Source organism: Aptenodytes forsteri, unplaced genomic scaffold, assembly GCF_000699145.1.
Source record: "Aptenodytes forsteri isolate BGI_AS27 unplaced genomic scaffold, ASM69914v1 Scaffold145, whole genome shotgun sequence".
In the NCBI taxonomy this organism is placed as follows: domain Eukaryota; kingdom Metazoa; phylum Chordata; class Aves; order Sphenisciformes; family Spheniscidae; genus Aptenodytes; species Aptenodytes forsteri.
This window is the reverse complement of record NW_008795122.1, coordinates 584,248-602,671: the sequence shown is the minus strand read 5'-3', so window position 1 is coordinate 602,671 and position 18,424 is coordinate 584,248. Positions and strand designations below refer to the sequence as shown.

The 18,424-nt window shown below is 39.0% G+C and overlaps 1 protein-coding gene across 1 annotated transcript in view; it reads right to left on the bottom strand.

Moving 5' to 3' along the window:
* The window catches only part of MYO1B (myosin IB), a 100,903-nt gene that overhangs the window by 64,512 nt on the left and 17,967 nt on the right, over nt 1-18,424 (bottom strand). The window contains exon 3 of the mRNA XM_009277126.1: nt 1,364-1,458. Within this exon, the coding sequence (XP_009275401.1) occupies nt 1,364-1,458 (95 nt within the window). The remainder of the gene's footprint in view (nt 1-1,363; nt 1,459-18,424) is intronic.

Here is an 18,424-nt window from a genome sequence, read left to right as displayed (position 1 = left end):
GCCAAGACAATTATTGACTTCAATTTCAAACCCTATATTATTTTTTACTTACATTTACAGAGGATTAATTCGTATTATGTTCCATATGGCTACGAAAATTACAGAACAGTCAAAATCTCTGTACGAATCTGAATCTACCAGAATATTCTCTACAAATAGAGAAGTTCAGAAAGTCAGCCACTGCTACACCTTTCAACTGAATAAATAAATGAATAACAGGTGGACCTCAGTTGTATAACTGGTAATTCACACTTCCTGAGGAAATCAAGACATTAAACAATACCAATACAGAACTCCTTTCTAAAGTTTGAACTCCTAGACAGAATCCCTAACAATCACATTAATAAAAATTTGACTATTTTAATATACACTTTTACTGAACACACATGTGTTTTCATGTTATTGAACTGAAAAAAAGGATTATATTACAAGATTTCAAGACCTCTCAACTGGATGCCACTAATCAGACAAAGAAAAACAAAGATGAAGGCTACACTTTACATTTTCACAAAAGGCTTGGAAAGCAACTTCTTGTTACCAACTTTAAGTCTTGCTCAGTATAAGCATACAAAGCTCCACGTTTTCTCAGATTCAAAGGAAAAATCTCTTAAATTACATGGAAACAGAGGTGTGCGTTTCTACCCGCTGTGTCTTTTGCATGTCACCTCAGTTTTAAATTGTTATTTCAGAAAAAAATGGCCTCTTTCTTTTTTAAGGTCTACCAAAGATATTCTGCAGTTATGCAATCCTCAGTTGATTTCTGCCATTCTAGTTTAAAAATCAGCAGCCATTTTCAAGGCAATTTCAGCTTTGCCTGAGAAACACAGTGTTCTGATACACAAGCCAATCTTAGAATTGCAGCTGAGCACAGCATGGAAATTTCATCAGGCTTTTGCAAAGTAATCAGCTACTATTATTTGTTTTCCTTGGATAAAGGGCATAATCCAGTTTAAATGTATATGTTTATTAAAAGACATGCAAAAGTATCACAGGATTGTCTTCCAGTCTAGAAGACCAAGAGCATTCATTTTTCTCCATCTTCATGTTTCCCACAGGGAGAGCCTAAAAGTTTTATGGCCCTTGCAATACTCTATCACAAACCAGCATTTCTTTAGTATGACTTTATATACTGATGAGGATACTGTACTAACACACGATAGGACTGCATCATGGTGACAATGTGAAAAAACACTAGGTTATATAAGTTCACACCTACAGCAACAAGCATGACAGCATCCATTTTCTGCAATCGCCAGACACAAAAAGATACCGGTATCTCTCAACTCTTACAGACTCTAGCATCACTTTGCAAGACTCCAAATAAGTCTGACTGTTTTTGAATAAGATCAAAACTGCTTATTACCTGTTTTTCCAGCTCCACTCTCTCCTGTAATAAGGATACACTGGTCTTTGTCCTGGTCCCTTAAAGATCGGTATGCTTCATCTGACAGAGCAAAGCTGCAAAGTAAGAAAGAGTCAATTGAAAATTAGATAAAACAAATACCAACAATAACTACAATCTGTCCTTCACATCCAGGCAGGGAAAAAAACAAAAACAAACCAACAAACCAGCAAAAAAACCACCACCAAGTCCTAATGTTCTGTACGTGGCGAAGCATTCACTTTTCAGAATACAAAGACCCACAGGAGCAAAATGGATACTTTTCCTCAGTGGCTTATTTAGACTTTCTCCAGGAACAAGCAAGCATAATCTCTAAGTTTTTCTAAAGACAGAAAGCTCAAAACAAATTCATAAACTTTCAGGGAAATTTAGGTAGTGTTCTTCATTGAACAAAATGTCATAGTCTTCATTGAGCAAAATGTCAATGCATCAACAGGACGTGTTCTGTCTGAAGACATTTAAGAAAAAGGAAACAGGAGAATCCTGAGCACTAACAATACCGTAAGCTGCAATTTCTACTTTGAAAAGTATGAAGAAGTCTCAGAACCTTATAAAATATTGAGCATTTTAAGCATTCAGGTATTGCTGGACTTTTGCATAAATATGCAGAAGTGTTTCCCAATAAGCGTGTTCTTAACTCAGTAAGGGTGATGTCATGCAGTGAAATTAAAGAATGCAGTAAGAATCAACAGCTTTCCTGTACCAAATACGTCTTTCCATGGAGCTCAGAACATCATGACCCTGAAACTACTGGGCTGCAATTTGAATCCAGAGGTGCTTTGTTGCCATGCAGCAACATATATTTTGGAGAAACACAGATGCGTTACTTATATTTAGTTTTCTTTAGTAGTAATTTTGAGACAGAGAAAGAGTAGTATTGATTTGGTTTCAACTGCATTTTTCAGTTCATGGAATAAAGGACTCTGGAAACTGAGCATTAGAACCCCTTGAAAAAACTTAAGCAAGTAGTATCTGAAAAAGGACATAAAAACAAAAACCAAATAAAAAGGCACACTTGCATTACACAACTTAAAAAATCTGGTAGCCAAACATGGCATATTTTTATATGAAATAAACATCCATTCAACAGACCAAGAGCTTTGTTAGATTACTGCACCTAGTAAAATATTTAGTGTTTGTATGTACTTAAAAGTGGATATTGTTTATTATTTACAGTAAACAAACCATGTATGAAAAATAGAAACGAACTCTCAGGTCAACATAAAATGCACAATCGTTGCAGGTTCAATGCATCTTCTAGAAACTCGATTCTTTATTCTATGACAGTTCAGGAGCTTTGCATTCAGCTGATAACTACAAATAGATCAAGTATTGGTTTTGAATAATGTAGCCATATAGTGCTTTCACAGACAACCACAGCCCTTTTATAGATAAGCAAGCTCTTTGTCATGAAACTAGTTAGGGGTAGCATGGACAACACAATGCAAGTAGTGAGAGCCACACAGAGCCTCTTCTAGAGGCTCCTATTGCTGCAGCTTGAAAGCTTCAAATATTAAACCTACATATACTCAAACTAGTTCATACTTATTTCTTTTTTGCTATCACTGTCCCTTAGCTCAGGCAGTTCCTCCTTCTGGCTTCTCTTGCCCAAAAAGTTTATGGCGAGCATGTCATATTGTCCCCAATTTAATCATCACATGCATGTGCAGCACCATTTATACTTCCTCATCCCTCATCAGTATTAGACTCATCTCATATTTGCTTATTTGGGGTTTGGTTTTGTTTGTTTGCTTGTTTTTATGGTTACATCATGTTATCAGCTCAGCCATCCTGCAAGAGACCACGTATCAAGTGAGTGGTATTCTAAAAAGGCTGGAAAACAGGGAAATGAAATACCTTATGGCTCCTTTACTACTAAATAATCACACCTTCCCCTCCCTCCCTAGTTCCTGCCAACGATGCTCATGTCATTGATTCTCCCCTCTTTGTGTCCCTCCTGTCCTCTTCTCTCCTGCAGCACATCCGCCTGTCTAGTTGTATGACCATCCCAGGGTTCCGCCTCCCTCACTGCTTTTCTTACCAACTTACATTGTCTAAGGCACTAAATTACAATTCTTCTCTCTGCACAGATGGTTGGACCATCCACTTCACCACCACAATCAAAGGCCATTAACTCCTTTTGATACATATACCATTGAACCCAAATTAAGGCTGATCTCTCAAAACTTAATACTGCTATGGTGATTGAAACATTTGAACTCAGTAGTTCAGCTGGAGGTGAAAATGTGTTTACGAGAAAGTAGCAGGCTGTAATGTTTTTAGCATTACAACAAAGTCAATTTGTGATGTGGCCAACATGCTGGAGAGTTAGCAAAAAAAATAATATTCTGCTGCTGCTGAGAGACCATGACACAATTTCTGGCATCCACACTACAGTAGCAATAACACTTTACCAGACTCTCTTACAGGACATATTTAGGAAATGAATAATATTTGTTGAACGCTGCTGCAGATATACTTGTAAATTGAAAAGTACAATGTGCGGCACTCAGAAAAGCTTATTCCAGCACACATTACATTCCTTTTTGCGGGGGGGCGGGAAGGGAGGGGGGCGGGGAGGCAGTAAGATGAAGAGGAAAGAAAAAAAAAGACTGCACTGAGCATTCATGGGCCATGTGAGAGAACATTAATACTAATGCTGTGGTTTCCATGGGTTTGATTCAGGAAACTGGCTTTCAGCAGGAAGGTAAGACTCTGAGATGCTTTTCCAAACTTACAGACTGGATGGCTCATTTTGTGCCTGCTGTCCTTCAAACAATCTCAGCCATCAACTAGTATTTCACTGTTGAAACAACTTTCTTGGCAGTAGTTTCACGCCAGAAAATGAAGTCAGCATCAAGCACAGAGGAAGTATTCTCTCTGTTGATATACTGAGTTATGAGTTAATCAGCTTAGTAACCATTCATCTTTTCTAATACACTGAATTTTAGTTTTCCAACAGCCCCTGTCAAAATATATTTTACTGCTTGATGTATTTATTAACTCTGCCTGCACTGCATAGTCAAAAACACCAAATCATGCTTTTTCTCCTCCCTCAGCAGAGAAACTGAGAGACTAATCTGCAACGAGACCTCTGAAGTCGCAGAGAAGAGAGTGGGATTTCATCCAGTTCTGGTTTTATCCCATCTAGTCAGAGACGCCTGGCATACATTATCTTTTCCTCCAACCTTCTACACAATCCAGCAGAGCCTAATACTTCACAAGTATATCAATTATTATCTACTACAAAAGAAAAAATAAGTTGACTCATTTCAAAAGAAGTTTTGCGTATGTACTTATCAAAAATTACCTAGTAGAAGTGTTCTAAAATTTACCTCTGACATTTCAACCACTGCTCCAACAATTCAATTGGAGGAGGCATAACCAAGGGTGCATTTAAATAACTAAGATTTCTTTGTCTTTGTGGCATTGCATAAACAGCATTAGACACATTTATGTCAGAGCCTGAACAAAGATCTTTATCTCAAAGAAAAAGATAGATCTACTCATTTGTCATGTCGACTTTCATGGCACACCATTACACCTCACAGTCCTTCCTATCTATTATTGTCCATTGTTTTTTTTTTTTTTTGTAAATAAAAAAAAAAAAAAAAAAGGCCTCTTGGTTCAAGCTCCATTTGTTCCAAAAATATAATTTCATGCTATTCTCCATTTGTTACAAACATATAAAAATAATTTCATTTAAGGTCATTTTAGTTTAACATATTTTAATGATCCATAGACCACAAAGAATCTTCTATTCTTTTTCTTTTAGCAACATTAAGAAACATGGCTCTGTAAAGTCAACATTTGCAACTATAGGTTTAAACCACATACTACTCTTTGAACCACCTCACAATTACAGAGCCTAAGTAAAATTTTAGAATAGTTTGTAGTTTAAAAAGCAGTTATAAACCATGTGTTTTGAATTAGCTGGTGAGTGTGTCAGCAGTGTCATTTACCATACCTTATAATAAGCTCTCCTTTGATTTTTAGGTTTTCATGAAAGAAGATGACATTTTCCTACCACAACAAACACAGAAATACTTACTGGAGTTCTCTTTTAGCTAAGACTTAAGTATAGAAGCAATTTGAAATCGAAATGCCACCCACACCTAGCTCAGTAAGAAGGCTCTGCTTTTTTATAGCATGGCTTTTTCAGCCACGTAGCTCCAGATGGCCAGATCTGTCACAAAGTCCTAACCAAAAATTCTAACAAAGGGAAACAGCAAATAGGCCTCCAAGGGGGATCTCCAAAGGGCTCCAGCAATTTTCAGCAGCACAACAGCATCTCTATGCCCTAACAAAACACCGGGATCAGGAAGAGACAGGCGCAAGGTTCCCACCCACTCACCCCAAAACGAGCATCAACTGTTAGCGCTTCATTTGAACGCTCAAGATTGCATCCCCAATTACACCAGGGGTAAAAACGTTGTTCTTATAGTCATAAATTCAGCTCACGGGAGCAGCTCTTCTCTTCTACCATCTTTTTCCTTTAAGCCAAAATCACGAGGATCAGTAGTCGCCAGCTATTGGTACTTCTTTCTTTCTCTCATTTCCCTTAGCATTTTCAATTAACAGTAATTAGTTAACACTATCTTGAACTCCCCCCGATTGCTCTTCTCATGCACTAATAGAGTCAATTCCCTTCATCCCATCTTCACTGGCTGTTGCTTTGATTCTGAGAGTCTCGGTCCCCATTTTGAAACGTCTATTGCTTAATCTTGGCTTGCAACTGCTAACTCATTTGCTACTTTCAAAGGAAATGAAGAAAAACTCTCTTCTTGACCATTCCAATTCCTCACGAAGCAGAGTCCTAGTATCACTTCATTTCTGCTCAACTGGGTCTAAACACACTGGCAGGATACTAGAAGTCAGTGCTTATCATGCTAGACTAAAAAGAACAGCAGTAGAATGTAAATTGTACACACACTTTAATGTAAATTTTACATAAAATGTAATTTATATCAATTCTTTCAAGTTTAATTAAGAGCATCGTTTAAGTTCCTTTCTTTTCTTTCTGAATGCATAGAATGCTCAGTAACAGGGTAACAGGAAAAAAATTATTTCCTCCTCTCACAATACGCAGTGGGAAAACATCAGAACCAGTTTGTTTGGGGATAAAAATTCCTAACAACCTGAGCTAGGAACAGTGGAAGCACATTTTATACAGTGCTTTGAGGCTTTACATTGTAAATCGTCACTATTTCAATATATGTTCCCCCTGCCTATTGAAGCTCAATGGAAAATACACCATTCAGGAAAAACAACCATAAGAGATTATTTACAGTATTAGCTCATAGTGCAGAATCATTTAATCTAATTGCCCTAAGCATAAAAAGTGTACTCTCATTTTCCATAATTACAAACTGTCTCATGTTCAGCACTTTGACACACTTGAAAAGAAAAGGTTGATTAGCCTGCCATTGGAGTGAATAAAGTAACAGCTAAATTGATGGAGCATCAGCTAGGATAGACCTTCACAGGCAAGCAGCTGCTCTTTGAAAAACACCAGGCAGGAATAAAATAAAACAAGTTTAAACACTAGGATAAAGAGGTATGCTAAGACAGATGGAAAGCCTTTTCTCCTATTCATATTCTCCAATTTTATTTTCCTGGTGAGCACAGAAACCTGTTTTATCAACAATACTATGTGGCTAATATACACAGCAGAAGGGTACCTCCTGCATACACTTCCCCTCTTTGTTATTCACATTAGCAACTGTGATGTTATTAGATGCAGAATAAAGCCCAAAGCTGTGTAAATCAGCCCATTTGATTTGTAAGAAGCAGCCATAATTTATGGCAGGAAAGGGAGAGAGGGAAGGGAGGGCAAAGAGGACAGACAAAGCCACTCTCGATTTCCAAGAGTAAAACACTTTAAAACACAGCCTAATATTAAGCCAGAGAGATTTACTTTTTGTTCCAGTAGACTGGGAAAATAATATATCCTCTGATGCTCATATACACACTGCAGATTTAGCAGAAGAGTTGATTCAGGCCAATATTCTGAGGTGTGGACAAAAAGAATCGTAGAATCATAGAATGGTTTGGGTTGGAAGGGACCTTAAAGATCATCTAGTTCCAACCCCCCTGCCACAGGCAGGGACACCTTCCACTAGACCAGGTTGCTCAAAGCCCCATCCAACCTGGCCTTGAACACTTCCAGGGATGGGGCATCCACAACTTCTCTGGGCAACCTCTTCCAGTGTTTCACCACCGTCACAGTAAAGAATTTCTTCCTATTATCTAATCTAAATCTACCCTTTTTCTGTTTAAAGCCATTACCCCTTGCCCTATCACTACATGCCCTTGTAAAAAGTCCCTCTCCAGCTTTCTTGTAGGCCCCCTTCAGGTACTGGAAGGCTGCTATAAGGTCTCCCCGGAGCCTTCTCTTCTCCAGGCTGAACAACCCCAACTCTCTCAGCCTGTCTTCATAAGAGAGGTGCTCCAGCCCTCTGATCACCTCCGTGGCCCTCCTCTGGACTTGCTCCAACAGGTCCATGTCCTTCTTCTGTTGGGGACCCCAAAGCTGAACTCAATGCTTAATAAAGAAAATGTTCTTCTGATAATCTTATCTTTCTCAGGATGAAGCAGATTTCAGACATATCCAATGGACTTCACCTCAAAACCTCCCTACAGAGAGGTCCAGCCAATGCTTCTTCCCCAAATACCATGCCTGCACAACGCCTCAGCTCACCACAGCCCAGTCTGTCCCCAGTCCTTTTCCCTCTCGCAGGATGGCACACATTTCCCCTCCAAGCGAGCTGGAGGCTTTATCAGTTTTGATCACTTCCTTTTTACTGATTGACAGTCAAAAAAAAAAATGTAATTTTTTGAAAGCCAACAGTGGTCTTTCCCCAGCACTGTACACAAAAGCCAAAAACGCAGCTTATGATTTTCTGCCTGTTTCAACAACATCTAAAGCATCTCTTTAGAGCTGCACATTAGTACGATGGAAAACAAGAAATGCCTTTTACCAGGAGCCTATGAACCAGCTGTTGCATTATTTTCCTTCAACCGGTAGAAAACAGGATCTCTGAAGCTGAGGATGACCATGCCACCTTCTAATCCAGACTACAAAATAAATTCTCCCTCTAAATTGTAGCAAACACTATCAAACCCAGTAAGCGTGTCCACATCACATTGAACAGCTCAGTCCCATAAGCTGGTAGTGAAATATGCCCAGTAGACTGTCAGGAGGGTGACCTGGGCATGGGTCCAAGGTTGGGTCCTCCAAAGTAATGTAATATGGCAGAGTGGAGCAGCGGGAAGAGCTTTGGTGCTGCAGATAACCAAGCTGACAGGTCCATCTCCTGTCCCGGTAACATGTTAACCATGGAAAGCCCACTAGGGCGTACCAAATTGAACTAACGTGGACCAGTGCCAGCTGTACATACCATAAACACCTGCAGCTGCAGACAAACAGCAGCTATAACTCATGACTTGGTTTGCCTAAAGAAGGGAATTAAAATAGTGAACTCTTATTTGGAGCAGGTTCCTGCTGTCAGCTGAAGTGAATATATATGTAAACCGAGGTGGGGGGCGGGATCTCCATGTCACGAGGTTTTCAGAAGACCAGCTTGGCTCGGATTCCCCCTTGACTAGTCCCGTTCCTTGAAATTACATCAGCCAGCTGGATGCCACATAACCATCACCTCCTCACCCATACTAATACTGAGCCCGTGGGTCTAGCCTGAACAAGTAACTCCCATTTCCAAGGCACAGCATTAACCAGATGAGTTTGTAACCCAAACAGTCTCTCACCCCACATACCAGGCTGCGTTACCCAAGGCAGCCAACCAGCTCCTACACGATCACACAGAAGGACACAGCTTGGCCTCTTACAGACCTAGAGCAAGTCAGTTTGCTGTAAGGTGCACTGCAAAGATTTTACGTTTCTTGGGGGAAAAGGCATTTCTGTTCACAAAAAATAGTAATTTTACTGGGCCATGATATCCTTGAAGGGAAGTACAGGAAGTGTTTTCTATTGTTTTATTAAAAAACTTATTTAATTAGATGTAGTTTATTTGGTAAGATAAATCAGCACTTGCATGTTTGATTTAATGACTGCCTAAACCAGCCAACTCCTTACACTCAGTGGGTTTACTGCAAAAGTATACGCTGAACATTTTTGGTAGCCATATTTTCTGTAAGAAGCTCCAGACTTTTCCTTGAACTGCCAGCCTGACTGCACTAAAAAAGCATGCAGTCAGCTGTGAGGGAGGCAGTTTCATGGCATACCAGCAATGCTGGTGGTAAGAGACACGTTTCTCCGTGGACCTTCTGAAGTTTTGCAGCCCCTGAGGTTGGGTTTGTAAAACTTAGGATTTATTCCATTAACAAACACGTTCCCCAGTTCAAATGGAGTATCAAGGGGTCAGACAGCTGAACAGGACAGTAAGGAAAGAGAAGTGCAATCTGATTTTCCGTGCTTGGCTTCTGTCAGAATTTAACTAGAGGACACAACATTTTTTAAAATCCCAGTTTACTATTTCATCTACATACTATCAGATTTGAATTGCACCTCTGAACTCTTGCATATATTTGGAAATGAAGGGCTGGTGGGACAGGGAGGAAAAGGGGAAGCAGGGGAAAACAGTCATTCCCTTTCTGTGCTGAAATATCCAGACTCTCAATATTTTACAGAAAATTGAATTAGTTTCTGTACCTACTACAGCATGTGTCTGAAAATTAGTGAAGTTTAAGGGTCAAACACACGTGTTCAGTTCATGTCAGCTTTGACCAAATTTTACGTAAAAGAAATCTTTTTCTGCAGAACAAGACATGCTTTGAGTATGTTGCTGCACCATGTGAATAGCACACTAAAAGTAAACTCCTCCAATAAAACTGTAATTCATCTTGACTTAGATGGCTAAGCATAATACATATTCCATCAAAATAAAACACTGAGAAATGATTATTCCTCATTTTTAAAACACTGATTGTGGCTAAACACAGGTCCTTACAATGATCCATAGCTATTTCAGAAAAAACAGGCCCAGAGTACAGCTAAATGAAATACTTAGAAGACAAAACTCTATAATCCTATTAGAGGAGAAATGACCATTATAGCTTGGCTTTTTCTGTATAGATGGGAATATACTGTTAGTAGCTTTTTTTTCCTTTTCTTTTTTAATTTATTTTTAAATAGGATGTATCTTTGGGCCTTATAGTTTGAGCTTGTCCAAATCAGCAGCAGAGCACAGATGCTCCATGTAAAAATGCCAGCGACTTCTTGATCTAGCAAATGAAACCACAATAGGGCTGTACTGGTTGCGGGGTTTTCCTGAGGCAGAGAGGGGAGTGCTGCTCTTATGATTTCACATGGAAAAATGTTTAGCAAACAGGCAATGTTCCATGTTGCTGCCTCAAAAAATGTACTCCTGCTTAGCAAAAAGAAAACCCTGCTTTTATTTGCAGCCCTAAGCAGCATCTCCCTGAAATCAGAAGGTAGAAATAAGTAATTTTCTCCTGATGCAGTGAGAGCAGAGGTATAGCAAGTCAAGTTTTGGCTTCCACAATAAGTGTGCATTGCTACCACGTACTCATGCAGGGACTTCTCTCGCTGCAAATTATGTTATTGCAAAAGTAGTAATACTCTCAGACAAGCTTGCTCCACTCCGCTAACTGGAGAATGAAAATAAATGTATTCCTTTATTCTAAAGTAATTAAACATGTTCCAGTACTCAGGGGAAGACGAACAGTGAAGTGAGGTGCCCAGTTTCACACAGTCACTTCATAGAAAGGGGCGTGCTTTCAAAGGTCTCATCTCACAGGACAATAGCATACTGTAGCACAATTAAACTCCAGTATGCTGCACGTACCTAAGAGCTACAGCATCTCACATGAAAAGATGCATCTTGGAGTGACTTCATAGCTCTGCCTGGTGAGATGGGTAAAGAAATGTCAGCCGTGCGTTAGTGCAATAGACTGCAATGGAAGGCAACAGTTTGCCGCCAGAAAAAATGCCGAGCACTCCACCAAATTCGTATTACAACTCTGGAGAAATAGGAGCATTATCACATCCTCAAGGCTATTTGTAAGCTAAAGTAAGTTGCTAATCCTCAGATTTGAAATCTAGGCTCTGTAACACAAAAGCTAGCATGCAGCTGCCCTGCAAGTTTATCAGGGACAACAGTGACAAAACTGCAAATAAAAGTAATTCAGTTATCTGGAAAACATCTGATGGGCAACGTCAACACTATGTAATTACATAGGTATGTTGCTACTTTACTGGAGGAGTTACTGAATTTTTTAATTTTGCAAGTAACTCTTAAGTGCTCTTAACAAACCAAGTAGTTTGTTAAGAAGCTAAGAAGCCTTACACACCTTATTCTTTGCCTCCCAGCTCTCTTTTCCAAATAAAGTACCTCTCATGAATCTCTGGACAAGGTAGGCACTAAAGCTTATCCCAGCTTCTGAGAGCTTGTTAGCCCAGGTACAACATCAAGCTAACATGTCTATTCAGTCTATAAAATGGCATTTGCTCAAGTTTGTACATGAAATTTGTGGATACATATCCAAAATTTTCTTTCTATGAACGGTCAAAGCAAGAAGTGAAGAGCCTTCTTCAGATTGCTCAAACACTTGGCTTCAGTTCAACCCATGTGGACTATTTCCAGGGACAATGTATTTCATCTACGTCCTTGGTTGGTCTGCTGATATTCAAGGAGGATGTCAACTGCACACATCTTTTTTTGTCCTGTGGATACATCCTCACTAAGAATCATCTTGGAGTAATCATGATCAGTTGCAGTTTGAACTCCACAAGGTCTAGCAGCTAAAAATCAGTTCTGCAGTGTATAAAAGGAAACTGTGTATACAAGAAAAATGCAGATTTGAACTAATTTACTGAAGTGACCACAATTAAACTGTCTTTGTAGTTCAGACCTTTGTTTGTAAACCCCAGTCCCAGCTCTCTTATCTATTCAAAACATAAGTAAAAGATTATTCAGCATGCTAGACGGTAAATATTAAGACTGTATATTTCCTGATTCATAACATGAAAAAGTTTATCTTTAATAACCCAAACTACATTAACTATGATGTACCCAGAGTTGAAGAAATCAGAGCCTTTTGCATAAAGTTGCCAATAAAAAGAGATTGAATGGAAAACATTCTGCCTCTAAAGGTCGTACAAGAGCTGGAATTTTACTGAAGTTTCTTGAAGGCTTTAAACATTAGCCTTGTTTATGCTGATCTAAGATCATGACAAAGGCTTCTAGCATAGCAGATGGGCATTTCCTGGTGTGTTATAAGTTGCTAAAAAAAAGGGAAAAAAAAGACTACCATTAAACACAATGAGACATTTCCAATGAAAGGATGACAGCTGTTCTTAATTGCAATTTGAAATCCCAGTTCTTAAGAGAGTACCATGCTGCCAACTCAGGAAGTGCATAATGAAAATTCTGGTCCATGTACACACAATACATAAAATGGGATTGCTGTCATTTCTGATAGGGCCTCTACCTGCCCTCACTTTTCAGTCTGCATTTAAGAAGCAAAACATATCAGTGCCTCCTTTTAAGTACTTTCCAGTGTGCAAAAAGTCCCAAAATTCTAATGAAGAGAAAAACGAAGCTACTGGATCATATTTTAAAAATCAAGTTATATTTAAAGCCACATGAAGTGTTTAAAAATGCTTTTATTTCCAAGTCCTTTCATAACATCAGTCAATTTTCTAACCAGAAGAATCTCATTTTGTTAAGCAGCACAAAAAAGGCTAGTCTTATTTCTAGTCTAGACGTACAAATGAAGAGCTGGAAGAACTATTTGAAATGTTGAGAAGAGACAAAGAGCAGTTATGTCTTGACAAATTTGGGGAACTGCATTACAAAAATGAAAAATTACTGCAGGTCCTTTCCTTTATTTAATTAAGAGCCCACTTCATTCACAAAATTCAGTCAGACATACTGAATGGATTCCCAAGCCTTTTGTGTGAATTAGAGGGATTCTACTTTATGTGACAATGTGAATTAATTGAAAAAAGTCGCAGCATTTTATGTCCTCAAAATATCAATGGCATAATATGAACGCTAGCCAGAACATTCCAGTTCCAGGAAAATGAGAGAAATGGGATCTGGCAAAAAAGTTACCATTAGTTTAGACTACTGGAGCATTAACACACATCTCCAACTATCCAACATATATTAAGACTTTTTTTTGCCTTTTTTTTTTTAAATTATCTTTGCTCTAACAATCTAGCCAAACCCCAAACTCTTTTATGCTTACAAATAAACACAGACTATAACAAGTACACTCACATGCAAAAAAAGAAGAGAGAGAGATTGTCACAGATAACTAAAAACATTTGACTCTCAATCCTCAACATGACTGAACTCAAATGTGAAAGTATGCTGTGTACAGAGGTACAAGTAAATATTTGAAAACAGTTCTGAAAACAAAGTTATTTTGTTGAGGCTCTAAGCCAGCAGTTAATTCATGAAGGATGCCCCAAGATTATTTTCTTTCGTACACCATGACGACAATTATAGAGTTACAGAAGCATCTGGAACAGATCTCAAGTTAAGTGTTTCCCTTACAAACTCACTATGTTTTAAAGGTACCCAATTCTTGCATTTTTTGCAAGCTTCTTCAAAAAGTCCACTGGACACGTGAATATTTTTTGGTTTTTTTTAATCAGCTAGGACGACACATGGCTCTCCAAATGAGAAACTGATGGATGAGCAGGCTCTACCGGAGCCAGGTGGGTCCTGCTCAGAGAGAGGGGCCTCTGGCAGCGGTACTTCAGGCTGTGACTGGCAGTACTGCCAACTGGGATGGCTGTGGAGACCGAAATCGTTCGTGAGCCAGTGGATTTCATGATGGCAGTATATGCTGCTGTAGCTTCCGAGACAAAGAGATGCTGGAGGGCAAGACCAGAGGTAGAGTCCTCTCTGCCTCCTGGGGTAATTCTGGGAGACAGTTTTATCTTGATGCTTTTTATATCCCCTGTAGTCTATATATACTCTCTCCTAGCCTAGAAAGTGTTTAAATGCCACAACAGCACAAAAACCCACCTGGACTCCACACCACTAGACTGCCTGATGTCTAGGCGAGCCTGTGTGCAGGCAGCTCCACCCCACCTGTGCTACAGCTCTCTGGCTACACACAGCATCATACTTTTTCATGTTGGATATCCCATGTCCCAGACACTTACAAAAGAATGACAGCACCAGTGTCATACACAAAGAATTTAAAGGGCTTTTTCATTTCTTAATTTAGGCCATGCTACTTAGGGGACCGACGGAAAGGCTCATTCGAGTGAACTTTGGAATCCAGTCTAAATGTCACTCCAGACCATTTTAAAAATTAAAATAAAGCACAACATTCATCTATTCACTGCTTTTCCACACTGTTTATACTTCTTGGGTGTTGGGTGCATTTTTTGAGCCTCCTTACAACCACATGTCCTGCTATAAATCAGTTCCTGTATTATTATGCATTATTACAAAATTTCATGCAATCTAATACCGGCAGCAAACAAGCAATTACTGTTCTTGTCAATAACTATATTCACCTCTGAAGCACTGGGGTGAGATGGCTGCATTACATGCTATCCAAACCAACTAAAATAGCCCTGCTCAAATTTCAGGAAAAAGCTAAATTTATTGTTGCATGCGAAAGAAACCTTGCTTTATAACCTAAGCCTTCAAGTTCACAAATCGCTTCCAAAATGCTCTTCAGAGAATCAGACGGCCATTACAATATGGCCACATCACAACTGCCTTCCTCAAAACTCTGTTTTCTCAGAAGGACTTCTGAGGTCTCCTACCAAGTGTAAAATTTAGGAAACTCTGCATCCCATGGGTGGTGTGCCAGCAGCCTGCAATAGAAGAGGCTCTTCACAGGCATGAAGTCTTCTGATTCTTGAAGCAACTGTGGTGCTTCATCCCCTTTTCATCTATACACTCAAGGGATTTACATTCGTGGATACACCATATCCAGTACTGCCTCACTATAGAGGTTAAGAGAGTAATAAGCCTGACCCCTTCTAAAATAAGACTTCAATATTCTCTGTAGGTTTTGTTTTCCCCCTTCTTCTTTCAACTCATTCCTAGCATGGGTTTAACAATTAGGTACAGGCAGTCCTCCCTAATTGCTATTTATGATTTCTGTCAGCCATAGATGCTCCCTCTCTGCCCAGCGGTTAATTTTGCCAACTAACCTCTGAAGTGATCATCTTCCCTCAACTCTAAATCTCTTCTGAAAGAGGCACTCTGCTGAGCTACATGAACAAGTCCAAAGACCGCGTCTCTGGAGAAGTCAGGAATTACTAGGAATAAGAACAAAAGGTCTGTAAAAAGGGGATACTGCAAGATGAACGAAACCAGGGCAGGGGTGGAATTTAAAAAAAAAAAAAAAAAAAAAAACAAAAAACCAAAACCCACCAAAATGAAAGCAAATGAAGATGAGGATAGGGCAAACTGAAAAGGAAATGTTAAAACAAACATACTGGGGCAAAGAAGGACACTAAACTATGGCACAGGCTCTCACCCCACCACCCCCTTCTTCAACAAATAAAGATAGCTACTGTGTATCTTAAAATTCTGCTACCTATGGGGAAAAGCTTAGTTTTACATATAGGCAAAAACTATCCTTCACAGATGGGGCTTTATCATGCCCTTCAGACAAAAATATTTGTTTTAAATCAAGGAGGAAAAAGAGTTACTGTAACCTTGGTGTTTCCAAAGACATGCAATCCTGGAATACCAGCAAAAAAAGCCAGAAGCAAAAATATAACTTCTATATTCACTGCTTACGTTGGCTCAAAACTTGAAAAGGAAACAGCAAATTGTATCTATTGTCAGAGTAATTGCAGATATCTGCGGGATAACGATTTGCCCCAATAATTATTAATATGATTATCACTGAAATGGGGAACATTAATAAGTTCATCATTCTTGCATTTTAATAGGCATCAGGTTGATATCTTTGCGCTTGTATCCCGTATAAAGGCAAGCTGGTTTTCATGAGTTGCCTGCAAAAGTTTAAGTCTCTCTAAATTTGAAAGCTTTTAATGCAAAATTATTGTCTCTTCAGAAATATTTGACTTAAAAGAACTAATAACAAGTAAATAAAATATACAGCAAAATTGCCTAAGTGGAATGCAACAGATGTCTGATAAAAACCTTCTCCAGAAATTTTCCTGCTGTCCCAGTCATTCACCATAAATACTTCAGTGCATAGCTAAAAAAATGCATGTTGACTCTGAACTCTTATTTGCTTGTAGCTTGCCGTTAGCAGTACAGTTGCCACTTCCTATTTTGTCCCTCAACTTAAAATAATCCATATTTCTTCTAAAGCGAGCAGGTAAGGCATTTCAGAACATGAAGGGGAGCAAAAAGCCACATACCACCCTACCTCCCAGAGACGGAGACCTGCTAGTAGCCAGGAGCCGATGTTAGGATAGGAAATGCAAGAAAGCACCTACTCTGCAATCCCTTAAAGCAAATCCGTTACTGGTAGGAAAGTGACACGACATGACGGTTACAAATAAATGGTATGATAAGCTATTTATTTCTTATTGCCTTCACTTCAAAGATGCCAGCAGCTGCCTTTGTCACTGGTGGAAGTCAATGTAAATTAGCAAGATAGACAGCTTGGTTCCCTCTCATGTCTAGCTTACCCACAAGGTAAGCAAAACAGCAATTACATCAACTGAAAGAGTAATTACATCAACTGAAAGAGCAGAACAGCAGTGTAAGGACAGCACAAATCAAGCAGCAAACTGTTTTAACACTGAAATGTCATACTCTGCCCTGGCAAGTCAGAGACAAGTTTGATCCTGCCTTGCAGATAAAGACAAAACCAGCAAGATTAACAAAACATTGAAAAAAACAATTAAAAAGCTTGGTAAACTTCCTATCACAGCTATGCAAATAGCCACAGACTATGAAAACAAGTATTCCAGGAGGCCTAGAAAAGTAACACTTTATTACATGGTGCCACAACAACAGTGGTGTATTTAGAGAGAAATGAACTATTAAAATAAAATCTCTTTGATCAAATTTTATCAGGTGTAACACTATCCACAATCACCTGACCAGAAACTTTCTCCCAGAAATTGTTTGGCTGCCCATTCAAAATGTGTCCGTGGCCTTACGCTATAGTTTCCAAAGAACATTAAAAGCAAAAACCTGCCCAAAGCCTGCAATTAAGTATTAACTAGCGTCATTGAAAGCGTCAGTCACTCTCGCAGATGCTCTTGAGGAAACACAGAGCAGATGACTAGATGTTCACTCCCTCGTCTTTCAGATTAGTGTTAAGAAAACACGTGAACAGATTTTTCACTCCCATGGGCATATGTTTCCTTCAATGACCGTACATGGAAGAAACCTATAGGTATGGATTTCCTTCATGTCATTATCCACTTCTCTCTCTTTTTCCTTCTGTTTTCATTTGCTCACCAAGCCTGATATTTTTCTGGGACAGCTGGCATTCTCAAGCACATCCTCCCTGTACCAATCCATAACATTGCACATACCTCGAGCCTAAACAGAAGGTCATACAAAACTACTGGAAAATAACCAAAACGTGATTTAGATTCCTCGTTTCCCAGGAGCTCCCACACAGAGACGGAGCTCTGGGAATGTCCCATGACAGTCTGCTCCAGAGATGCTGATGCTTAAAACCTGGGGTTGCCAAACCTGAAGGTTCTCTCTAAAATGACAGACCTTGGAGAATGTGAGCTATCATGCGAACAGGTGACAGCAGGTTTATTTCTGACGGAAGAGTTTTGGTGCCATACAGACCTGGTTTCTATAGCAATCTCAAACCAAACCACTGCTAGAAATTTTTTGCAATAAATTGTTTGCATTTTTCTAGCTAACACTAGTAACAAAATTAGATTGATTATTTGTACAAAGGAGATGCTGAAATAAGAAACAGACTATATATAATTTTGGTTTTAGACACACTTTCTAGGTCATATGCATTAGTTTCCTTATAAACAGTCAAGAGATATTTTTAAAATATATATAATATATATATTATATATATAATATAATATATAATATA